Source organism: Pelmatolapia mariae, linkage group LG16_19, assembly GCF_036321145.2.
Source record: "Pelmatolapia mariae isolate MD_Pm_ZW linkage group LG16_19, Pm_UMD_F_2, whole genome shotgun sequence".
Taxonomy (NCBI): Eukaryota; Metazoa; Chordata; class Actinopteri; order Cichliformes; family Cichlidae; genus Pelmatolapia; species Pelmatolapia mariae.
Window position 1 is genome coordinate 7463300 of NC_086241.1, and position 26315 is coordinate 7489614.

Below are 26315 nucleotides of genomic sequence, written 5' to 3' on the forward strand. Positions count from 1 at the left end.
CGACCACTCAACACTGGAGCAGCTCTCCGGTACTTGAGGGATAACGTCTTCACGGCCTCTGCCGGAAGCAGGCGGCCCTCAGGAGTTCCGCAGGTCCTAATATTGATCACTGGTGGAAGATCATTTGACAGTATTGATGAACCAGCCTCTGCTCTCAAGCAGCTGGGTGTCTTGACCATTGCAATTGGAACACGAGGCTCTGACCCCAGAGAACTTCAGACCATAACTGGCGAGCCCAGTCATGCTGTATCTGTGTCTGAGTTCACTGACCTTCCCAATGTTCAAGAACAGCTCTCTTCTGTAATGAGCACAGTGATAATGAGGGTCACACCTTTGACCCCAACAGTGACTGGTAAGAACATGACCCATCTTCAAATTTCAGTATCATGGTAGGAAACAGTGTGAAAAGAAAGCATATTTGTACTGCTGTGTTAGGTCAGCCAGTGGATTGTTCTTTTTTTTTTTTTTTTTTACAAAATAGTTGTGGTTGTAAAGAAAGAGTTCAATTTTACCATGTTGCTTTTTAGCTGCAAAATATTTGATTGACCAAGTTAAACATATGGTAAATCTCATGTCTCTTAGTGGTCAGACAGCCAGCAGGAAAGGATGTGGTGTTTTTGCTGGATGGATCTGATGCTACTAGAACTGGATTCCCAGCTATGAGAGACTTTGTCCAAAAACAAGTAGAGACACTCAGTGTGGATGATGGCAAAGACCGTGTGTCGGTTGTTCAGTACAGCAGCGATCCAGCCGTCCAGTTCTATCTGAACACTTACACCACAAAAAGAGAGGTCCTTGACAGTGTCAGAGGTTTGAGGCACAAAGGCGGACGACCCCTCAACACTGGAGCAGCTCTCCGGTACTTGAGGGATAACGTCTTCACGGCGTCTGCCGGAAGCAGGCGGCCCTCAGGAGTTCCGCAGGTCCTAATATTGGTCACTGGTGGAAGATCATTTGACAGTATTGATGAACCAGCCTCTGCTCTCAAACAGCTGGGTGTCTTGACCATTGCAATTGGAACACGAGGCTCTGACCCCAGAGAACTTCAGACCATAACTGGCGAGCCCAGTCATGCTGTATCTGTGTCTGAGTTCACTGACCTTCCCAATGTTCAAGAACAGCTCTCTTCTATAATGAGCACAGTGCTAATGAGGGTCACACCTTTGACCCCAACAGTGACTGGTAAGAACATGACCCATCTTCAAATTTCAGTATCATGGTAGGAAACAGTGTGAAAAGAAAGCATATTTGTACTGCTGTGTTAGGTCAGCCAGTGGATTGTTCTTTTTTTTTTTTTTTTTACAAAATAGTTGTGGTTGTAAAGAAAGAGTTCAATTTTACCATGTTGCTTTTTAGCTGCAAAATATTTGATTGACCAAGTTAAACATATGGTAAATCTCATGTCTCTTAGTGGTCAGACAGCCAGCAGGAAAGGATGTGGTGTTTTTGCTGGATGGATCTGATGCTACTAGAACTGGATTCCCAGCTATGAGAGACTTTGTCCAAAAACAAGTAGAGACACTCAGTGTGGATGATGGCAAAGACCGTGTGTCGGTTGTTCAGTACAGCAGCGATCCAGCCGTCCAGTTCTATCTGAACACTTACACCACAAAAAGAGAGGTCCTTGACAGTGTCAGAGGTTTGAGGCACAAAGGCGGACGACCCCTCAACACTGGAGCAGCTCTCCGGTACTTGAGGGATAACGTCTTCACGGCGTCTGCCGGAAGCAGGCGGCCCTCAGGAGTTCCGCAGGTCCTAATATTGATCACTGGTGGAAGATCATTTGACAGTATTGATGAACCAGCCTCTGCTCTCAAACAGCTGGGTGTCTTGACCATTGCAATTGGAACACGAGGCTCTGACAGCACAGAACTTCAGACCATAACTGGCGAGCCCAGTTATGCTCTATCTGTGTCTGAACTTACTGACCTACCCAAAGTGCAACAGCAAGTTGAGTCCTCTGTGGAAGCTGCAGTTATTGAAGTCACCCCAGAATTACCAACCGTAATTGGTATGTTGTCAGACACATCCTATTGCTGGCTCCAAAAGTTACTTATTTCAGCTACAGTGAGGAAAAGCAAATAAATGAATGTGATGCGTTTATAGGTTTTTTGTGCATTTCAAACCAGTTGGTAGCATGCTTTGGTCTTTCTAAAACAGAAGTAGGCCAGGCTAGTGTTGTTAAATATATTAGTGTGCCAGTGAAAGATAATCTCACAACCTTTGTGAAAGGTTTTTCATTTTTTTGTCCTACTGTCTTTTCTCAGTTTCACGTGACAGAAAAGATATCGTGTTCCTTCTGGATGGTTCTGATGGCACAAGGAATGGCTTCCCTGCCATGCGTGATTTTGTAGAGAGAGTGGTGGAGAAACTCAATGTGGGAGAAAACAAAGACCATGTCTCTGTGGTCCAGTACAGCAGAGAACCAGAGGTCCATTTCTATCTGAACACATATACTACAAGGGAGGATGTGGTGGACTCGGTCAGAGGGCTTAGACACAGAGGAGGAAGACCCCTAAACACCGGGGCAGCTCTCCAATACGTCAGAGACAACGTCTTTACAAACTCCTCTGGGAGTAGACGCCTGCAGGGTGTCCCACAGATATTGATCTTGCTAAGTGGGGGAAGGTCTTTTGACAATGTAGATAGCCCAGCCTCAGCTCTCAAACAGCAGGGCATTTATGTGATTGGCATTGGAACTAGGACCTCAGATGCTAGAGAGCTGCAGAAAATATCATATGAGCCCAGTTATGCTCTGTCAGTGTCCGAGTTCACTGACCTTCCCAGTGTCCAAGAACAGCTCTCTTCTGTAATGAGCAAAGTGATAGTGAGGGCCACGCCCATGACACCAACAGTGACCGGTAAGAACGTGACTCATTTGTAATCTCTAGTATCATGGTAGGAAACAGTGTGAACAGAAATCAAATGTGTTTTCCTGTGTTTAGTTAGCCAGTGGATAGCTTTGCTTTTTGGTTGGTTTTTTTTTTACAAAATAGTTGTGGTTGCAAAGAAAGAGTTCAATTTAAATATGTTGCTTTTTAGCTGCAAAATATTTGATTGACCAAGTTAAACATATGGTAAATCTAATGTCTCTTAGTGGTCAGACAGCCAGCAGGAAAGGATGTGGTGTTTTTGCTGGATGGATCTGATGCTACTAGAACTGGATTCCCAGCTATGAGAGACTTTGTCCAAAAACAAGTAGAGACACTCAGTGTGGATGATGGCAAAGACCGTGTGTCGGTTGTTCAGTACAGCAGAGATCCAGCCGTCCAGTTCTATCTGAACACTTACACCACAAAAAGAGAGGTCCTTGACAGTGTCAGAGGTTTGAGGCACAAAGGCGGACGACCACTCAACACTGGAGCAGCTCTCCGGTACTTGAGGGATAACGTCTTCACGGCCTCTGCCGGAAGCAGGCGGCCCTCAGGAGTTCCGCAGGTCCTAATATTGATCACTGGTGGAAGATCATTTGACAGTATTGATGAACCAGCCTCTGCTCTCAAACAGCTGGGTGTCTTGACCATTGCAATTGGAACCCGAGGCTCTGACCCCAGAGAACTTCAGACCATAACTGGCGAGCCCAGTCATGCTGTATCTGTGTCTGAGTTCACTGACCTTCCCAATGTTCAAGAACAGCTCTCTTCTGTAATGAGCACAGTGCTAATGAGGGTCACACCTTTGACCCCAACAGTGACTGGTAAGAACATGACCCATCTTCAAATTCCAGTATCATGGTAGGAAACAGTGTGAAAACAAAGCATATTTGTTGTGCTGTGTTAAGGCAGCCAGTGGATTGTTTTTTTTTTTTTTTTTTACAAAATAGTTGTGGTTGTAAAGAAAGAGTTCAATTTTACCATGTTGCTTTTTAGCTGCAAAATATTTGATTGACCAAGTTAAACATATGGTAAATCTCATGTCTCTTAGTGGTCAGACAGCCAGCAGGAAAGGATGTGGTGTTTTTGCTGGATGGATCTGATGCTACTAGAACTGGATTTCCAGCTATGAGAGACTTTGTCCAAAAACAAGTAGAGACACTCAGTGTGGATGATGGCAAAGACCGTGTGTCGGTTGTTCAGTACAGCAGCGATCCAGCCGTCCAGTTCTATCTGAACACTTACACCACAAAAAGAGAGGTCCTTGACAGTGTCAGAGGTTTGAGGCACAAAGGCGGACGACCCCTCAACACTGGAGCAGCTCTCCGGTACTTGAGGGATAACGTCTTCACGGCGTCTGCCGGAAGCAGGCGGCCCTCAGGAGTTCCGCAGGTCCTAACATTGATCACTGGTGGAAGATCATTTGACAGTATTGATGAACCAGCCTCTGCTCTCAAACAGCTGGGTGTCTTGACCATTGCAATTGGAACCCGAGGCTCTGACCCCAGAGAACTTCAGACCATAACTGGCGAGCCCAGTCATGCTGTATCTGTGTCTGAGTTCACTGACCTTTCCAATGTTCAAGAACAGCTCTCTTCTGTAATGAGCACAGTGCTAATGAGGGTCACACCTTTGACCCCAACAGTGACTGGTAAGAACATGACCCATCTTCAAATTTCAGAATCATGGTAGGAAACAGTGTGAAAAGAAAGCATATTTGTACTGCTGTGTTAGGTCAGCCAGTGGATTGTTGTTTTTTTTTTTTTTTTTTTTTACAAAATAGTTGTGGTTGTAAAGAAAGAGTTCAATTTTACCATGTTGCTTTTTAGCTGCAAAATATTTGATTGACCAAGTTAAACATATGGTAAATCTCATGTCTCTTAGTGGTCAGACAGCCAGCAGGAAAGGATGTGGTGTTTTTGCTGGATGGATCTGATGCTACTAGAACTGGATTTCCAGCTATGAGAGACTTTGTCCAAAAACAAGTAGAGACACTCAGTGTGGATGATGGCAAAGACCGTGTGTCGGTTGTTCAGTACAGCAGAGATCCAGCCGTCCAGTTCTATCTGAACACTTACACCACAAAAAGAGAGGTCCTTGACAGTGTCAGAGGTTTGAGGCACAAAGGCGGACGACCCCTCAACACTGGAGTAGCTCTCCGGTACTTGAGGGATAACGTCTTCACGGCCTCTGCCGGAAGCAGGCGGCCCTCAGGAGTTCCGCAGGTCCTAATATTGATCACTGGTGGAAGATCATTTGACAGTATTGATGAACCAGCCTCTGCTCTCAAACAGCTGGGTGTCCTGACCATTGCAATTGGAACCCGAGGCTCTGACAGCACAGAACTTCAGACCATAACTGGCGAGCCCAGTTATGCTCTATCTGTGTCTGAACTTACTGACCTACCCAAAGTGCAACAGCAAGTTGAGTCCTCTGTGGAGGCTGCAGTTATTGAAGTCACCCCAGAATTACCAACCGTAATTGGTATGTTGTCAGACACATCCTATTGCTGGCTCCAAAAGTTAATTTACTTATTTCAGTTACAGTGAGAAAAACATAATAAACGAATATGATTTTCTTGCGCATTTCAAACCAGTTGGAAGCATGCTTTGGTCTTTCTTAAATAGATGTTGGCCAGGCTATTGTCTTTAAGACTTTGAGAACATAGTATTATCGTTTGAACTTCTGTGAGAACACAGAACTTTCAATCATCTGCTTTAAGCTACTATATTTAATTTTTTGTCAATCACTCTTTTGAGCTTCTTATTGTTGAAGTTCATTTTAAATTGTCTTTGGAGGCTGCAGTTTTCATTATTAACCCCCCGCCACCAGCCTTATATAGTTTGTTATCCATTAAACCAACGATTCTTTCACTGCTATTTTCACCCAATAACCTCTCGTCTTTTACATCTTTAGAATTTGTCATTTTTTGAACTACTATACTTAAAAGCATTTAATAATATAAATCATTATACTTGAAATGAAGCAATTTGTCATATGCCATGTGCCAACATGCAGAGTAGTTGCCTAAATTCTAGCCTCACTCATTTCTTTTATCTCATAATGCCATTAAAAGTGTTATTAATGATTAATAATGCATATGAATTCTAACTGATTTCAATGCTGTGGCTCCACCGATGAAGACAGTTTGTAATCAAAAGTGATTGAGTCCCTGGTATAACTCACAGACACACACAAACCAATAATGTATTACAATAGATGCCACAAGACAGATCAGGCGTTCTTGTCCAGTCATTTTTGACCAGGATACGTCCTTTAATGTGCATATTCAGCACATTAAATTTATTGCAGCAATTGTGCAATAAATTAATAAACAAAAATAAAAACATCAAGCCTCAGAGTGATGCTGACAAACTAGTTATTGAATTTATTACTCCTAGGCTGGACTATTGTAATTAGTTACGCTGCAATAGCTTTAGGCTGCTGGGGGATGTAAAATTATGTTGTTGTTGTTGTTTTTTTTTTAAATATAGAACTCTCAAGAATGTTTGATTATCAGAAGAACATTTTAAAAGGCCCTTCTTTTCATTCATTTGGGGTCATACCCAAAGTCCAATCTTTTTGAGATTCTCATTTGGAGAACCGGTGTTGAAATGTAAAATTTTTGTAATTTGATCTAATTTGGGGTTTTATGAAACTTTCTAGCTGAAAGTTTTGAAAAAGTTGGAAATGAGTAAGATAGATTAAGAGATATACAACTTTTTTTGTCAAAAACGGGAAAAAAAGTGACTTATTTCTGCGAATATGCACCAGAATCTTCACGATAAAAAATATGTAGGCTCAATTTACCACTAATACGACCATTTTATTGTCATACATTGATGAAACTGAGCCTAATATCAACTTCTGTCTTTTTCAGCTGCATCGCAGGGCCCGAAGAAGGATGTCGTGTTCCTCGTTGATGGATCTGATGGCGTTGGAAGGGAATTTCCAATCATCCAGGAGTTTATCCGCAGGGTCGTTGAGAGTCTCAATGTGGGCGAAAATAAAATCCGTGTTGGTGTGGTCCAGTATGGTGACACTGCTCAGGCTAATATGTATTTAAACACACATACAACCAAAGAAGGTGTTTTGAATGCCATCAAGGGAATGAGGAAGCTAGGTGGAAGACAACGTAACCTGGGTCAGGCCTTACAGTTTCTCAATCAGGATATTCTGACAGCAGCACGGGGTAGCAGAAAGCAGGATGGTGTTCCACAGTTTGTTATTGTTGTGTCTAGTGGGCCTTCTACAGATGATGTCCGTCGTGCAGCTTCTTCTCTTAAACAATCTAGAGTTATTCCATTCAGCATTGGGACCAGGGATGTGAACCCCACAGAGCTGAGGGTGGTGTCATACGTCTCCAATTACGCCCACGTAATAGATGACCTTCCTGGCCTGTACACAGTTCAAGAAGAATTAATCAACAAACTCACTGAGCTGTCAGATGATGACATCAACAGGTTGCGTCCAGAGTTCCCAACTTATGAAGGTAAATTGAATTTAATAAAATCTACAGGTTAGCACAGTCCTCATTTATATTATTACTGTGTTACTACTGTATTAAAGCTAGAATCATACCCCAAATCATACTGTATGTTATATATATTTATCTGTGTACACTATTAGGAACTCTCCATTCAGGATTAGTAATCAGACTGTGTTATTTTGCTTCTATTCCTTTCAAGCACCAGTACCATCTGTACCCACAGGAGGAGAAAAAAGGGATGTTGTATTTCTTATTGATGGCACAACAGCAGTGCGTAGTGAATTCCCTTCCATCCGTGATATGATAGGAAGAGTTGTGGAGAAGCTGGATGTAGGACTGGATAAGGTCCGAGTTTCAGTGGTGCAGTACAGCGATGATCCAAAAATAGAATTTCCACTGAATGCACACTCAACAAAAAATGAAGTGCTCCAGGCCTTGTCGAGACTTCGAAACAAAGGTGGGAATAATCTAAACACAGGACGTGCTCTCGAGTTTGTCGCCAGAAGAATCTACCAGAGATCAGGCGGAAGCCGTCTTGAGGAAGGTGTGCCTCAATTCCTCATTCTAGTTACGGCTGGCAAATCTACTGATGATGTATCCAGCTCAGTCGATGATCTCAAGAGAAACCGGATAGCACCTCTGGCCATTGGTACAAGAAATGCAGACCAAGATGAACTGAGACAGATTTCCATGAAGCCAGAGCTTGTGTATACAGTTGACAGCTTGAGAGATTTTTCAAAGGTGGAAAAACAGCTTATTGATTCAGTCAAAAAAATATCCACTGATGATATCATTGCAAGTTATACTCATGTCCCAGAAGGTAAGAAATAGTGTGTAATCATTCTGTATATTTAAGACTCCAATTAAGTTCAACTGAAAGTGCTAAAGGCAGTTACTGATTGTGTACATCATTTGCTTTTTATAATTTACCTTCACTGTTATGGAGGCATTTCTTTCCTTATGTTGTGTTTTTTTTTTCAGTCTTTCTAGATCTCGGGAAAAAGGACATAATTTTCCTAATTGATGGCTCAGATAATACAGATTCCGAAGGGATTGCTCACATCCGTGACTTCATTCTCAAAATTGTTGAACAACTTGATGTGCAGCCTGATAAAATTCGTGTCGCTCTTGTCCAGTATGCAGACAAAGTTAAAACAGAATTTTCGCTCAATTCACACAACAACAAGGCAGCTGTTGTCTCTGCTATCAGAAGACTCCGTCAGATGGGTGGACGATCGTCAGACCTGGCTGATGCTATTGATCATGTTCTGCGCTTTGAGTTAAACTCTTTTGCTGGTGCTCGACCAACTGAGGCCTCCCAGCATCTTGTGGTTCTCACAGGTGGACGTTCACCCCAAGATGTTTCCCTCTATGGACCTTTGCTCAAGACCTCCCGAGTTAACTGTATTGGTATTGGTGCTGATCGTGCTGACACAAGGCAGCTGATGAGTATTTCCAAGAGCCCAGCTGATGTCATTCAGGTTTCTAAGTTCTCAAACCTGCCAACAATAAAGGACAAGTTTATTAACAGGTTGAGTGAGACTACTGTTGACGACACATCAGAATATGACACTCCAAGTAAGTAACACTAAAATGTACTCATTTTACAGGGCCTAGAATGATTAGGACGTGTTGTGGTTTTGGACTAAAAACCAAGTAAATATTTTCAATATAAACACATATTTTAATATATCTGTATTTCCCTTCTTGTAGCACCAGGCCTGCCTCCATCTAAAAAGGCTGATATAGTGTTTTTGGTGGATGGCTCCATTAATGTGGGCCGAGAGGACTTCAAAGAAATCATGATTTTTATCAACAACCTAATTGATCTGTTCTTCACTGAGAGAGATAACCTACGGATTGGCTTGGCACATTATGCTGAAGATGTCAATGATGGCTTTTACCTCAACACATACAGTAACAGGGATGAGATCCTAAATGCTATTGGTCAAATAGAGTACAAAGGTGGACGCAGACTGAACACCGGTGCAGCCCTTCGCACTATTCAAGATGTTTACTTTTCTAAACAAAGGGGCAGCAGGGCTGATGAGGGCACTCCTCAAATTCTTATAACTGTCACTGGAGGAAACTCAGCTGATGACAGTAAATCAGCAGTGCTTGGCTTGAAGAATAAAGGTGTGAGAGTCTTTGCAGTGGGAGTGGGCAACATTCAGAATGAGTTGGAAAACCTGGCAAGTGTACCTTCCATGGTGGCTCGAGCAAGTACCGTTCTGGAACTCTCAGAGCTCAATGAACAAATCCTGGAAACTCTGGATGATGAAGTAAAAGGGAAGCTGTGTGTCGGTGCGAAAGAACTTGCTAAAAGTAAGAGAAGTAATATTATATGTTTCTTGCTTGTCGATGATACATTAAATTAAATGATTAAAGGTTGTCACATGATTTGGGGTGACCAAAAGTGTCTAAGGTAAAATAATATTATGTTTTACAGCCTCCAATGTAGAAGTGTTGGTCGGTTTTGATGTGTCCGCCCAGAATATTTTCAGTTCTCAGACCAACCTCCAGAGCAAGATGGAGGCTATTTTGCAGAGGATTTCCAAAATGGCATCCATTAGCTGCTCCGCTGGGCAGATTCCATCTGTACAAGTGGGCATGCTGGCCATGGATTCTGCTTCTGAGCCGGTCCAGCTGGACTTCACAAAAAATCCAGATGAGTTATTTGAGGCTTTCAGAGCCTTGCGGAATCGTGGCCCCTTTGTTCTCAATGGCAAGACCATATCAGCTTACACCAACAGATTCAAAGTCAGACAGGATGACACTGTCAAGGTTAGTTACTCAAATATACTAAAGTAGAAATTGCCCAAGCAGTTCACATGCGCCAGTGTCAGGGCTATTCTAGGAATATTTCAATATCTGCTAAAATAATGCATATCTCAAGTTGATGTTGAAAATGTCATGTATTGTCACAAGGGTGATAAAATTTCTCTTGTGCATTTGCGTCAACTGGTGCACTTCTTAGTTAACGTTTCATTCATGTATTAATAATCTGACTTGATTGGCTTAGCAACTTAGTGTAATTATTGAGCTGAGTTAGTTTGACCTATAGACATTGCTGACAAAACTCAATAAAACTCAAAACAAAACAAGCAAGAAAACAAAAACAACAACAACAAAAAACGAGCGTTTTTTTAGGGTGTTGGTTTTCACCTGGGACACTATATACCATCAGAATAGCTTTAGTATGCCATGACCTTGAATCTTTCCTGGAGCTAAAGTAAAAAATTTCCACATGAAATCAGCCAGATCCCCTCATTGTTGGGGTCAGTTGTCTAGGTTTGTCCTTGAATTAGTCACTGCCAGTGTATATTAATTCAGCTGGGTTCACTATTTTTTTAATATTAAAGAATAAGATCAAGGCTGAAAAACATTTTTTCCAAACTGTAGAGTTTAAACTTTAGAGTTTATACAGTGAAAAGACTATTGGAAACTTGAAAATTAAGAAAATATAAAACTTGTATTTTTGCTCTTTTCCCCTGAAGGTTGTTATTCATCTGACTGATGGTATTGATGCTCCATATGCTGAAATGAAAAGGCGAGTTGAGGAGCTTCGGCTGTCAGGTAAAAAGATGATGAAGTATAAAGTGCACTCAGGTATTATCTATCCTGAAATCGCAAAGGTAATTAGTGAACTTAAATATGTTGCGTTTTGGAAAACAGGAGTGAACAGTTTCATTCTGGTTGGGTTGGAGGGGGCACCCAATTTTGAGGAGGCGTCGCTATTAGAATTTGGTCGTGGCTTCAGGTACACAAGACCCTTAAGACTGAATATCATGGACTTGGACTATGAGCTTCTGGAAGAACTGGTGGGTACTGATGATTAATAAATAAAAACTATGCCTTTCATTTATGACACCCATAAACTGAAAATGCTTTATTTTACTGCACAGGACAATATTGCAGAAAGAGAGATCTGTGGAGTGCCATGCAAATGTACTGGCAACAGAGGAGACAGAGGAGGAGTTGGACAGCCAGGATCTAAGGTATCTTATCCTAAAAAATACCCCTCAGTTATACTTGGAGATTTTGTTTTTAATTACAAAGCTTATATATGTTTTGTTTTTGTCTGTCAGGGTGGTCCAGGATTACCAGGAAGTCAAGGACATCCTGGAGATGAAGGTGGACCTGTAAGTTTGAATGTTTTGTTTATGGTTGTTGTTCTATTATTTTCTTCATTTATCACCTCTCTGTGTCCTTTCTTAAGATTCTGTTCTTTGGTATTTTGTCAGTGAATTTTGTTGTCATGTTCTGTTAATACAGGGAGAACGGGGTCCTCCTGGTGTGAATGGAACCCAGGGTTTCCAAGGATGTCCTGGCCAGAGAGGTGTCAAGGTAAGCCCTTTAATATTAACCCTGCCATTCAAGTTGTATGGTTTAATTGTTATATATTGTTTTATTCATGAATACAATAATCTAACACTCTTTATTTCTATTTAGGGGTCTCGTGGATACTCAGGAGAAAAGGTACGTTTCTTTCTTTCTTTCTTTCTTTCTTTCTTTCTTACATTCTGACAAAAAAGGCTAACCCACTGCCCCCTTATTTCAGGGTGAAGCTGGAGAACTTGGTCTTGATGGCATCAATGGAGAAGAGGTGAGTCATGTATTTTGTCTTTTATGCTATGTGTTCTATATATTAACAATTAATCATACAAAATCATATAAAATTATCAGCTTTAAAGGCTGTGTTTGATTTGGTTTTAGGGCAAAAGTGGTGTGGCTGGGCCCCCTGGAGAAAGAGGAAACCCTGGCAGAAGAGTGAGTGACTAGATGCATCTGGGTTTTTTTTCTTATTGCTAAATATGGTTAATGCTGAGAAATTCTTTTGTTTTTTTTAGGGTCCCAAAGGTGCCAAAGGACAAGCAGGAGACATAGGACAACAGGGAATCAGAGGAGACCCTGTATGAAGCTGATTATTATGGCATAGTTTTTGACTGATTTTATGTGCATCACTTTTATTTTGCATGCATACATAGTATGTGAGAAAGGAATGTGTAAGAAGAGAGTGTTACTAATGCTTCATGTGAAGCTGCACATACTTACTTTCTAATGAATACAGTTCTTGTGATTAAGGCAATGTTTAAATATGGTTATTTTGTTATTTTTTTATCATGACAAATTTGTATTTATTGGTGTTTGGATGTAGCAGAGACTGAAAGAGTGATTTCTGTTTAATAGGGAACAACTGGACAAGATAACAACCAGGCAGGACCCAAAGGAGACCCTGGTGATGCTGGACCAGCGGTAATACCCCCCTAATTGTAGCTAATTATAGTGCTACTGAAATAAATCCTGCATCTCTGTACTCGATTTAATTTTTGAGGCTTAATATCGCTCGTATATTGTTCGTTTGTTTTGTTGTTTTATTTTTTGGATATCTGTCAGCATCAATTTAATTCACTGTGATGTTTGTCCTGTATGACAGGGAGAGCCTGGTCAGGATGGAAGGAGGGGAGGCCCTGGTGAACCTGGAAGAAGGGTAAACACTTTCACTGTCTTTTCTGATCACTTACTTGCCAAAGTTTTTGTTAATGCAGTTTTTTTTAGTTTTGTTTTTTTAAAACTAACTCTTTCCTCATTAGGGACCCAATGGCAGAAGAGGTTCACTTGGGCCAGCTGTAAGTGCCTTTTTCATTGTTAAAACAGAGTTTAATACCTGCCCTCGTAATGACAGTAACATCTTTCTGCACTATCATTAAAGGGAAATGTTGGAGGCCCCGGAGCGCCTGGTGTACAGGGAGAGTCTGGTATTGATGGGCCAAGGGTAAGTTTGTCATCTTCTCACCCTATTTGGTGCATATCTATCTATCTATCTATCTATCTATCTATCTATCTATCTATCTATCTATCTATCTATCTATCTATCTATCTATCTATCTATCTATCTATCTATCTGTCTATCTGTCTGTCTATCTGTCTGTCTGTCTGTCTGTCTGTCTGTCTGTCTGTCTGTCTGTGTCTCTCTCTCTCTCTCTCTCTCTCATGAATTGGTAATGCAGCTCTAATATGCAAGTAAGTGGTGCATCACTGATGGCTGGTTTGTCTTTTTCCAAGGGTCCGCCTGGACCAAATGGTGCACCAGGAGCAAGAGGAGAAGATGGAAATCCTGGACCTAGAGTGAGTGAACACAATAGGTCAAATTTTCTGTGTTGATTGCATTCAAAATCTAACTTTAATGTTCTAATTTCTTCTTGTCTAGGGTCCTGGAGGTACCCCAGGTCCTAGTGGAGAAAAAGGTAGAAGAGGACCTCTTGGTCGCAAGGTACTGAATGGAACTAAATTTGGAGTGGCTCATGTTCTTTCATAACAGGTTTGATTTAATCATAAACACACTGGCTTAAGCCAAGCTCTATCACATTACTGGACATACATGTGGAGTCTATTTGAGTGAACCGGAAAGCGCTGTAAGAAAACATTAAGGCTCTCCTTGCAAAACAAGCACATGTTATTAATTAAATCTATAGAAAACCGATCATATTAAAGATATATAGTCACACTTTATTCATCACTTTGACATTTACCTTACATCTAAAGGTATTTCATTATCTTCATATCCTTGTAGGGAGAGCCAGGAGAACCAGGACCTAAAGGTGATGTTGGATCACCTGGCCCCATTGGAGAGCCTGTAAGAGCAAACCATCTTATTTTATTGCAATGTTACTGAATGTAAATTTTGTGAATATTGAGCAAGAAATTATTGTTTAATTGGGGGAAAAGGGAAGATGATAGCGTTGCTATTGTTTTCCCTCTGCTACCCCAGTATTTTGAATTAAAATATGTTTTTCTTTTACAGGGTGAAGATGGTAGAGATGGTTTTGGTGTTCAAGGGCCTAAAGGAAGAAAGGCAAGTGATTTTTGAACTGAACATGCCTAAGTAAAGATAACAACCCCTTCTATAATGTTGAATAGAGCTGTATACAAGGTGATGGCTCTGATGCATCCAAAATAAAATTATTTTTGCAGTTTTATACAAAGAGTACTTAATGCATATGTGATTCTTCTTTACAGGGAGATGAAGGATTCCCAGGATTCCCAGGTCCCAAGGTAATGCAGAACACTAGCAGTGAACCTTTAAAACAAACTGTTGTGTTTTCCTCAGATGAGTAAGCTTATTATTAGATACTCGTCATTTCCATTTATCCTCTTTTTATCCATCATTTCAGGGAGCAGCTGGAGACCCTGGCACCGCGGGTGGACTTGGATCCAGAGGAAATCGTGGACAGAGGGTAAGTTTTAAGTCCACATTTGAATAAGGTTAGTATACACGTCTGCTACAGTTTCATCAAATGCCCCAGCTTTGTTCCAGATCGCAGTTTAGCACATGTGTTTGTTGTTGTGAAGTAGAGGACAGGTTCTGAAGTTTTGATTTAAATATATATCATGCATTCTTGCCAGCAAATGACTTGCATGCACATTTTTTTATGTTTGAAGATAGCGAAGTAGAGGGAGTCATTCTCTGTTTTAAAGTACGGACATCTGAACTGCTTTAAATATGAATTTCTTTCTTTTCCCTTACTGTTAACTATTTCCAGGGAGTCTCTGGGAATATTGGTACACAGGGACAAAAGGGAGAAGTTGGATATCCTGGGCCATATGTAAGCATCTAAAAATCTTTTTTTACAACTTGCGTGAATTTAATTTGCGTGACATTATGCCATCAACAAGTTTATTTCAAGTTCATTTATAACATTGCCTAGATACAGGTATTTCATGTTTAAATACACAGTTATAGCCAATATCTTTATATTATTTTATAACCTATTACTGTTAGCTCTTCACCTTATCCCCCCAACTGGTTGTGGCAGATGACTGCCCCCTTCCTGAGCCTGGTTCTCCCGGAGGTTTCTTACTTTTACAGGGAGTTTTCTTCCCACTGTCGCCAAAGCTCTTGCTCATAGGGGGTCATATGATTGTTGGGGTTTTCTCTGATTTCTTTGTATTATTGTAGGGTTTTTACATTACAATATAAAGCACCTTGAGGCAACTGTTGTTGTGATATGGCGCTATATAAAGAAAACTGAATCGAATTATATTGGCTATAATTCTCACCCCTAGGCTGGATGTTTATTTAGTTGCTGATACCCTGTTTTCTCTCTAACAGGGTATCAAAGGACAAAGAGGACAAGGAGCTGTGGTATTTGATCAGATATTTTGTGAATTGTATTGAACAGAGCATAATTCTCATAACTTTACTCAGTTCTACACATCACAGCCCTTTTTTAAATAAATGTTTCTGTGGTTTCTTTGTCCCTCAGCAATGTGACCTTGTCACAAAGATCAGAGACAACTGTCGTAAGTATAATTTAGTAATTTTCAGCAATGTAATTTTATTTATTTTTGTGAACTATTGATGCCTATGCACTGTGTGCTTCATGAAACATCTTACCATATTCTGTGTAATTTTCTTTACCAGCTTGCTGCTTTGGTAAGTGCAAAAGATTTGCTAACGAAATAATAATGCTTAGACTTTTTGTGTATGTACTGTATCCACAACCACAGTGAGAACAAAAATCCTTTATGTTGACATCATTAGGTAAGCAGGAATGCCCACTCTACCCCACTGAGCTGGCTTTTGCCCTCGACATCTCACAAGGCCTTGGCCGTCCAGTCTTCAACAACATGCGTGACACAGTCCTAAACATAGTCAGAAAAATTACAATCGCTGAAAGTAACTGTCCAAGAGGAGCTCGTGTTGCTTTGACCCTGTATAACAACGAAGTCACCACTGAGGTCCGGTTTGCTGATGCCATGAAGAAACGTGCCCTGGTAGAACGCATTGAAGGACTTCAGATCCCACAGACAAGAAAGCCCCGCAGCTTGGAAACAGCCATGAACTTTGTGGCCCAGAACACATTCAAGAGGATACGCAGTGGCTTCCTCATAAGGAAGGTGGCCATCTTCTTTGTAGGTGATCAAGTTGGTCGGTCACAAGCAATTACTAGTGCAGCCCTCCGCCTTCACAACGCTGGAATTGCCACTTTGCTGCTGGTCAGACAGGAGGACAGAGCACTCTCCAGAGCGGTGCAGGTAACATAACAACATACAGCCAAAGCAAATTTTAATTTTATAGGCCATCAGTTTGTATTCAACTTGTAACTTTCCTCTCCTTGTATACCAGGCCAACAACACAGCACTGGCCCAGGTCATTGTCCTTCCCAACGCTAATAGTCAACAGTACAATTCAGTCATCCAGAAGGTTATGAACTGCCATGTCTGCCTGGGTAAGACCTGTTTGGGTGGATTAGTATTTATGAAACAGCTTCTCACTTTTATTTTGTCAGATTTTGATGTATTTTTATCTAAGAATAAAGCCATTTTTTCCAAGCATTGCATAAAAAGAGACTAGATGAAGAACTCCTGTTGAATACAGATTGTCTCAGTCCATGTAAAGGAAAAAAAATTACATAATTTTATTTCTTCTTTTTTAAGATTTCTGCTCTCCGGACCAAATCTGTGACTATGTTCCCCCAACTGCTGGCCGAGATAGGAGATCTTTCACCTCAGATGTCGACATTGACATTGCTTTTGTCATGGACAGCTCTGAGTCTACCTACCCAACTGTCTTTGCCGAGATTAAACACTATATATCATACATGGTAGAGCATCTTCATGTGTCTTCAAATCCCACATCATCTGTTAACCACGCCAGAGTGTCTGTGATTCAGCAAGCACCTTATGAGTTCCTGAATAACAAATCTGGGTCCCCCCTTCATGTTGACATTGGCTTTACTGAACACACTTCAGCACAAGATATTATCAAATTCCTGGTAGAGAAAACACCCCAGCTGGAAGGTGGCCGGGCACTCGCAGAGGCAATTGAAAGGACGGTGGATCAAGTGTTTGAGAAGGCACCTGTACAACGTGACAAAAAGGTACTCATACTGTTTGTGACAGGAAGTGTGGAACAAGACCAGGAGCAGCTGATACGCATTGCCACTGAGGTCAAGTGCAGGGGCTACTTCCTCGTCATCTTTGGTGTAGGTGAAACATTGAGTGCTAAGGATGCAAGTGTCTTGTCAAACATGGCCAGCGAGCCTTCAGATGTCTTCTTCAAGCAGCTGAAGAGTAGCTCAGACTTTTATGACAGACAAATCCAGACCTTTGGCCAGCTACTGCCCAAGTATATCAGTAGTAAGTTCAAGATATATTTTGATGTGCATGATAATTTTTCAATACCTTTTGCTTTTCTTTTTTTTAATATTTTAGAATAGATTCTATTTGTTGCATCAGTCTAACAAACCTGAACTAGTTGTGTTCTATGTTGCATTGCTTTTCAGTTGAAAATGCTTTCTACATGTCCCCTGAAGTCTCCAAAAACTGCAAGTGGTTTCAGAATGACCAGCCACTAAAAAACCCCTTCACACCATCACAGGAAGTGGAGTAAGTTTTGTAATTTTTGTAATGCTGTTTTATTAATGCTGGAAACATTGGTGGTTTTCTTTACAATTTATTTCCTTAACATTGCCACATTTGTAGGAAACACCAGAAGCATCATGAAAATCACCAAGCAGTTCATGAAAGAAAGCACAAGGGTAAGACTGTTGTTGAACAAATTTTTCTTTACTACTTTTGCATTTTCGGCTAGAAGTACTGACAGCTTTGGTCACTGTAAGTCATACATACTGTCGCTAACTGCTAAAATTGCCTGCCCATAATTCAATAATATTTTTACACTTGTTTTAGAATATTACTTTTATCATGCTTCACAAAGTAAAGATTACTTATAAATGTATGCTTCTTGGCCATGCAGCAAAATAACATTTGTTACATTGACATCATCCACCACAACTACAACATACTCTTTTTCTGTTATTTTCTTACACACAGATGCAGAGGAGCTGCACGTCTCTAATATCACCTCCAGTAGCTTGAAATTGCGTTGGAGCAGGCCAGATGCCAAGCTCTTTGTTTACTTTGAGGTTGTTGTCGTGAGGCTCCATGACCATGCACTGGTGCTGAAGACCAATGTGTCGGGTACAGAGCTTGCTGTGGACAACTTGGAAAGTGCTCAAACGTATCACGCTGTAGTCACAGCTTACACGGCAGAGGGTCAAATTGTCTCTACTCTCAAAGGCGTCATTACTACAAGTGAGTTTATAAAGTCAGCTTTAGCTTTTTCAGAAATTATTCATTCATATTTTGCATGTGTTGCATATTCAACTGTAAACATGCCATTGGGGTACAGAAGTACACAAGCACTATTTGTGGAAGTCTTCAAAAGCTCTTATGGAGACCATTTAAAAAGAGCTAGCTTCAAGTTGTTACAGATGTAACTATCCATTACAGGTTGTGTATCCTAATAAATTTTAGGGGTGTATAATTCTCAGTATACTAGAGGTTTTTTTTTAATTACCACAGGCCTGATAACTTAATGGTGATTAGATCATAAACAAAACAAAAGTGTCTGCATTCTGATGTATTCCATGTACATTCATTATTGGAACAATCTTTTGCTGAAAGGTACTTGCTCATAAAGAGTTGTTTGATGTTGGGGTTTTTTTTTTTGGAAAACACTGTAGGATTTTTACCTTACAATGTAAAGTGCCGTGAGGCAACTGGTGTGATTTCACTCGAAATGAATTATCCTGAATGGAATAGAATACAACCTCTACCAGATTACCATACTCTGAATACAGATTACCCCACATTGGTACTGCAGTACAGGAGGAGGAAACTGTAATATGTGTGGACATTGGTATTAACATTTGTATTAACACCATGTAACACTGGTCTCGATTTCACAGCTGTCCCAACCCTATTTAATGGCATATAGTATGTTTTGCAACTTCACACTCAAAGTTAATACAGATTCAAATTAAATAGTTCCCCAAAACGGCAAAATAAAATAAACTAGCTTGTTTTAGCTTCTTTGATTTTAGGGACCACCTCTATCCACATACAGACCCTAAGAATTGCCGTTTCCTAGCTAAATAAATTAATTTATTGCATGCTGTCTATTTTTTAAGTTGTATTGACAAATACATTATTTATTATTTCACAGAAGCAGCTGAGCATAAGCTTGCCAGCCAAAACACAAGTACTCCAAATACCACACCCCTGGACAAACCAGAAACTGGTGAGTAACTTTGCATGCTTGTGTCTGTATATTGCTTGGAAACTTCTTTGCTTTTATAACATTTCCTATATAATTAGCAGCCACATATCGGAATACCAGTGTATTGGACCTGTAATCAAAATGGGCCAGTAATATATCTTAGAAGTAGCCCCCATAGAGTTGTGTTTTGCTGGGTTTCCGAGGTATTATATTAGTTATGTAAATAAAACCTGTAGGTTCAAGTCAAAGATTGTGGGCTTCTGTAATGCAGCAATATCAAATGGGACTACTGCACTAATATTTTATTTATCAAGTCACTAGTACGTGCAAAGATACACCGCAAGTTGTTTACAAAACCTTACAAAATTGGCAGTTTAAACCTTAGTGTCTTGGTTTGTTAATCTAATCTTTTCCCTTACGTATTGTGACAAACAAGGCACTTGTGGGTAAAATGTGTGCCACTATGAAGAAGTTTGTTTCATCAGAAAATACTAAAGGAAAAGAAACCTTACAGCTCTTGGTCCTTGTGAAAGGCATAGAATTTAGAGCACAACTAAGGCATGAAAACACAAAAGGAACTAACATTTAATGAATTTAGTTACAACTAACTTGTCAGATCCATCCATGAAATCCTAAAAATAATCCTCTTTCATTCTAATCACAACTTTTTAAAATATTTTTAACAAGCAAAACCTCTTCTAATATATTGCAATTATCCAGACTCCTGTGTAGTGAAAGTAGTCTCATGCTGAATGCCATTTCTTTTCCTCTGCAGGCACAAAAACTAATTTAAAACCCCTTTCAAATACATCTGAACTTCTAATACATTTGTTTACTTGCTACTTTCAAAGCTTACAGTTTGTTGTATGCTGTATTTGTTCATCTAATCCTCACACAAACGCATCCTCTTTCTCTATTTGTCCTCCATCACTGCTATATCACAGCTATTTGTTTGTTTGTTTGTTTTTTGTTCTGCATGTTCTAGTTAATGAATTGGCAGGCCCATGCTCGCTTGACTATGACCCTGGAATGCCCTGCAAAGACTATGAGGCTAAGTGGTTCTTTGACAGAAAGAACGGGTTCTGTGCACAGTTCTGGTATGGAGGTTGTGGAGGGAATGAAAATAGGTTCGACAGTGAGGCTCTCTGCTTGAAAAACTGCATGAGGTCAGGTAAGTGACGCTGTCAGGATTTCAGCGGGAGTGTGCCATCACCTGGTTAATGCAACGTATTCAACATGGGCCTCAACTGGATATACAAAACTTACAATTTAAATTGTTACCCATAACAATAATGACTCTCCAGTCATTTTTGACATATATTACGGAGCCCCTCAAGGGACATGGGAGAAAAAAAAATGAAGATGAAGTTACGGGGCTCCGTAATATAGAACCACACAGAGCAGGCATATGTTCTTTTGAAAAAACTTGCATCCCTTTATTTAATGAAATACCCACCCAGCTTTGTAGAGAGACTTTTGAGCATGTTTTTTTTATTTAATCACCCAGTCAAAAAAAAATAGAGCACCAATGTAAAGAATGGAAGAATCTGTGTGTATATGTTTAATATAAACTATGAAGATTATAATTACTGACTAGCTATCTGCAGTGGCAACATAGCATTAGCTTAATATAGAAAGGCTTATCATACAGCTACTTCATGAATGGGCCGTTGTTTGAAGTCTAGCAGATCCCAAGCAGATCCCAACCTAGCCTAGTTGCAACCATCTGTCATTCCTAAAAATGCACCCTTTAATACAGTTTAAGCTGCTAGAGAGTATTTTAAAATCAAAACCTTGTTAAAAACGAGGCACTAGTCAAAGACACCAGAAATAATTATTTCTAGTCTAAAGCCAGTTTTTCAGGAGTCAGCTCACTTTGAGACAGTCTAATAGCATCCAAACCAGTTAGTAAGGGTGGGAGCTTATGAAACAGCCAATGAAAAATGTTGTGGTATTTATTTATTTATTTTATAACAACATCTGCCCCTTTAAGGTGAAACCACGGTAATATTTTTGTATGTTCACAGTGGCAGAGCCTCAGCCAATGGTGAAGCAAGTTGAACAGGTGGAGGTCCTCCCAGATCCTGGTAAGCTCCAATATACACTCACTGGCAATATTAAGACCCGAATATCATGATTACTTCTTTCCAAAAATATTATGTTACACTTACTTTCCTTGCCAACCCACTTTATTGATTAGCTGAAATTGATGTAAATGCATGTGCGTGGTATGCAAATATTAACCAGAAGAAAATAAACTTTCCCTTTGGTCTAGTTTTAAGCAAGCAAATCCATATCAAACCTTTTTAGACCATCATTAATACATATACATAACAGCCCTTGGCTTTGGAAGTAATATCAGTGTTACATATTTTCCACACTGCTGTACACTGTGCTCACTTTGCAGTACAATTAATACTATGTCTTCAAGGGCATCTGCATCCTCTACTGTCCTTCACATTCTCTAAAAATGGCTGATCGAGCAAGTAAAAAGCCAAGCCAAGGTTATGCTTTTTCTCAACGGCATGAGCCAAGTCACATAGAGAAAATTAATGGAAACAAAGCTATGTTCAAGGATTCATTACTTTTTTTAGCAGCAGGCTTATTACATAACAAGGTTAAGTCATCAGTAACTTATCAGCTTTGGAGTAAACTGCCATCACATACTCACAGCTAGGAAATGTACTATAAACCTTTGTCTACCTATATGTCCACATATCTCATGACTATGGAAAACTGCTGATCACATCAGTCACCAAATCTCATATTTAAAGTGTAATTTAGCACATATTGCATAACCTTCAGCTGCACATGTTTTCATCCTTTTACTGAATCCTATTCTTTCTCATTTCCTTCCCAGCTGCTTTTACAGCTGTGGACATTTGCCAGCTTCCACAAGAAGAAGGTACTTGTGCCAAATTTGTTCTCAAGTGGCACTACGATGCTGCCAACAAGAGCTGCATGCGCTTCTGGTACGGTGGCTGTGGTGGAAACCAGAATCGCTTCGACACTTACGAGCAGTGTGTGAAGGCTTGTGGAAAACCAGGTACTCCTCTTGTTCGTAGTAGTCTTCTCTCAGTAGGGACTTGTCATATTTAATGAAGGGAAAAGTTGAAATCAGCTTGCTATTCTACGCTAAATGTCACATTAAATGTAACAAGACATTAAGCACCAGTAAATCAAATCATGTGATGAATAATCTTAGATGTATAAATCTTTCAGATGGCTTATTGTTTAACTATTTGTCACAGATATGTTTAAGACAAATCTAGCAGAAATGTCCAAAAATATGCCCTTATTTTTCTCTCCTGTATCTAAAAATGAATTTTGTGAATTTTTGGAAGGAATTGACCCCAGATCAGGAACAAACTTTGGAGTAAGGAGTTAAAATGCAGCACAAAGCAGGCTGATTATAAAAAAATAAAGTTTTATAGCTTATAATGATATTGAGCTATGTTTCACTCTTTTACCAAAGTCCACAGCCGCTGGTCAGAAAACAATATTATGAACCATCCATCCATCCATCTTCTTCCGCTTTATCCAGGGCCGGGTCGCGGGGGTTAGGGTTATGTATTATGAACCATTTCACTGATATTATGAACCATTTCACTGTTTGCATGGGCAAGGAGACGCCCAACACAATCCCATAAAATAGGTGTAAAAGTCATAAGCCGTCATTCTGAAGGAGTACAAGTTGATTACACTTATCACTGAAAAATGGTTGTTATCATGTTGCAGAAAATTGTATCTTCAAGCCTTTCTTAACTGGCTTAAGCACAAACTCCCCTGCCTTCCTTATCTAAATATGCTTTTAATAATGACACAATTAGCCCATATTTGGTTGAATGTAAAGCATCTACATAGAAATAGAGTTAATAAATTGACATTTGGTTGCTGCTAGCATAACACATAAACTTCTTTACACGGTCTCTTGAGAATCAAGTGATAACATAGAGATTTAATAGAAATAGACATGGAATTTTGTCAAATACAAAGGGCTTAATCATGTTTTTCTTCTTCCTTCATCCCCAGCACCAGTGAACCAAAGAGTCATTGCTACAATAAAAACATAGGACGAAAGTGACAGACATGGCCAGCTCTTACCTCCATTTAGGGGATTCTGAGGAGAACCATCCAAAATGGCCATAAAGTAATGGTGGCTGCACTGGATTCCACAAACATGGACTTTATCCCCCAACTCTTGAAGTAGTCTTTTTCACAACAAGAAGGAAGCAACACAATTTGCTGCATGATTTGTTTTAACCTACTGGTGCTACATGATATGTTTGTCTTACAGAAGGAGTTATTAAGTGGATTTGGTTTTGTAAAATCAAGTTCTCTTGAACGATCACAGTTTTCATATTTTTTAAAATGCAGTTTTATGATTTAACAAGAAACATGTATGAATATCTTGGACAGAGATTAGCAATGACTCAGTACATGAAGGATTTTAAAGCAGTAATCTTTTTTTATATTGTGGTTAAGTCTTCTTTTTACATTCCAGATTCACATAGCAGCAGTTTTTTTTAAACTCACTTCATCCCTGTGGATTTTTTCACTATTTCACTGTCACCAAATCCACAGCAATGTTTACACGAGTCTAGTGTGGCAGCGTGTGTGTATGTAAAGACAGCAACCAACTGCTGGGATGCCAACATTAATGTAATGTTTAGTGCACTTCTGGATCCGTTGCCTCAAACACAAGATTTCCAGCTATTGAGAAACAGAATGTACTTTTCAAGCTGTTTTTATTTTTCATTTCATTTTGGATTTGCAGAAAGTTATGTTCCATGTGGGAAAGGGCGAAATAAAAATGAATTAGACTTTCTAATAAACATGAGCAACTGATTCATTTTATTTCTTGTTTTAAATTAAATGTTGCACAGCAGTAAAATGCTAGACATTCACTTCACACAGTGATGTGTTTAATGGAAGTTCATTTGCAAAGTGATAGTTTACTTCATTGGAGTAGCATGGTTTAGAGCAGGGGTCTCAAATTTGCGGCCCGAGGGCCACTTGCGGCCCACATCAACCCTACTTTCTTGTATATTGACATGAAGAAATATAATGCAATTTGGCCCTTGAAGTTACTTTTTTTGTTAAGGAGGACTTGTTTGCTGTTGAGTGCAATGTTAACGTAAATAAAGCAAAACATTATTTAATATGAAGACAATATGAGCAGAGAATACAAACATGTTGAGGGACTGACTGTGTTAGTTCAGTGAGAGAGAGTAAAGAAAACAGTTTTCACTGGCAGTCAAAAACTAATGTGTACACTTATGTCTGCATTTTTCTTTTGTTAAATACAAACATAATTATAGCAGAAGTGCTGCCACGTGTCTGGTCAGAGAGAGAGTAACAATGTGTTTATTTGGTAGTTCAATGAAAGGCTTCAGTTAAGAGTGAGAAAAAAAATTGCATTATATTTATATATTTAAAAAACAAAAAACAAACAAACAAAACACTGTTGCGTAGTGTGTCACTGGTACTACTCTGACACAAACAGAAGTAGATTTATTGAGCTTCATTTCTGTTACACAAGATTGACAGAATTGCAGATGAAATTATACAAACAAGTACAATTGTAACACAGTACTGTTGCGATAATCAGGAAGTAACTGGTGTTCTTTATGTTACCCTGACCTCATGATGGGGACATGGAGATGTATTTTCCTTCAGTTCATTTTGGCCTTACAGCCAAGTTTTTTTTTTCCATGTGAAAGAAGAAAACTTTTTAGCTAAACCTCTAAACCTTATAACTGACAGATTCTAATAATTCATCCTATCTTCATAAGTATGGTGAAAATGTCAATGATTAATAACCATCCTATTTTTTTACAGCACTATATTCTTAAAATCCCAACTACTTCCCAGAAACAATAAAAGTCCAAATATTTACAATTAATTGTCTCTGACAATTATGATCTCTGATTTATTCTCAGGGCAGCCACTGAAATTTTATTCTACTCCTTTGTGATTCTGTGAATGTAATGCATTCGTAAATCATTTCATAGATCATTTCTCTTTTTAACTTTTAAAGCAACACATTGTACTTGCAAGCTTTAAAGATTCCAAAGTGATCAGATAATCTTTCATAAGCATACAAAGTAAGGATGTGAGGAGCACAGGCTTGGCCATCTTCTGGAGAGGAGAAATGCAAACAGCTTGTGAATATAAAAAGTCTGCAGATGTGATTTCTCTTCAGCCACAGCAAAATCTCCAGATGTCATCACTGCTGGGGTCTTTAATATCAGTTCTTTCATTGTCACTCTGTATCTTACCACAATCATCCCCTTGTTTCCCATTATGCAACAGAATGTAACATTAGTAATAGAAAGTTAAACTAAATTTTCATCTTAAAAAAAGATTCATATTATCATTATTGAGATTATAGTTCTTTTAAGCTAGAAATGACCATATTTGAATGACGGAATGTAAGGCTAAGTTATGTTAAATGAAATGATTCTTATATAGTGCTTTTCTACTCTATCTGAGCACTCAAAGCACTTTATACAACTTGCCTCACTCACCTTGCACTTTTTTCTATCAAAGGTTCATACTCAGATAGATGCATCAGAGAGCACCTTGGGATTAGGATCTTGCCCAAGGATATTACAGTTTTTCTCAGTCGCTTTGGTGCTTTTCTCACATCACTATTAACATTTGCACAGCAGTTAGAGTATTTCTCAAAACAATTAGTGCAAACTGCAAAACCTAGTGGATAACCTGCAAAATCAGGTCACTTGCTCAAAATCGATAATCCATTCCTCAAAAGCAAGTATTCATGTCAATGAAACTGTCAGTGTCATCAAAATGAGAAGTCCTGACACCATCTTGATGAACAAGATAATCAAATGGCTTTGTCATGTTTTCATTATGACAGTGT

At 39.5% G+C, this 26315-nt stretch overlaps 1 protein-coding gene across 1 annotated transcript; it reads left to right on the forward strand.

Annotated features, from left to right (window-relative positions):
• The first annotated feature begins 587 nt into the window (after positions 1 to 587).
• On the forward strand, positions 588 to 24269 carry col6a3 (collagen, type VI, alpha 3). Its single transcript, XM_063496631.1, has 45 exons — positions 588 to 1182; positions 1412 to 2011; positions 2268 to 2861; positions 3098 to 3697; positions 3925 to 4524; positions 4758 to 5357; positions 6754 to 7365; positions 7562 to 8182; positions 8344 to 8940; positions 9076 to 9687; positions 9812 to 10146; positions 10860 to 10938; positions 11038 to 11183; positions 11268 to 11360; positions 11451 to 11504; positions 11638 to 11709; positions 11815 to 11841; positions 11924 to 11968; positions 12079 to 12132; positions 12213 to 12275; positions 12553 to 12618; positions 12800 to 12853; positions 12957 to 12992; positions 13076 to 13138; positions 13429 to 13491; positions 13574 to 13636; positions 13937 to 13999; positions 14168 to 14218; positions 14383 to 14418; positions 14538 to 14600; positions 14907 to 14969; positions 15476 to 15508; positions 15630 to 15666; positions 15788 to 15799; positions 15908 to 16401; positions 16493 to 16595; positions 16804 to 17505; positions 17652 to 17754; positions 17851 to 17906; positions 18202 to 18462; positions 19376 to 19450; positions 20415 to 20600; positions 21457 to 21516; positions 22290 to 22475; positions 23462 to 24269. The coding sequence occupies exons 1-45, from the start codon at positions 660 to 662 to the stop codon at positions 23500 to 23502; spliced, it is 9897 nt and encodes a 3298-aa protein (XP_063352701.1). The 5' UTR covers positions 588 to 659; the 3' UTR covers positions 23503 to 24269.
• Positions 24270 to 26315: the final 2046 nt, after the last annotated feature.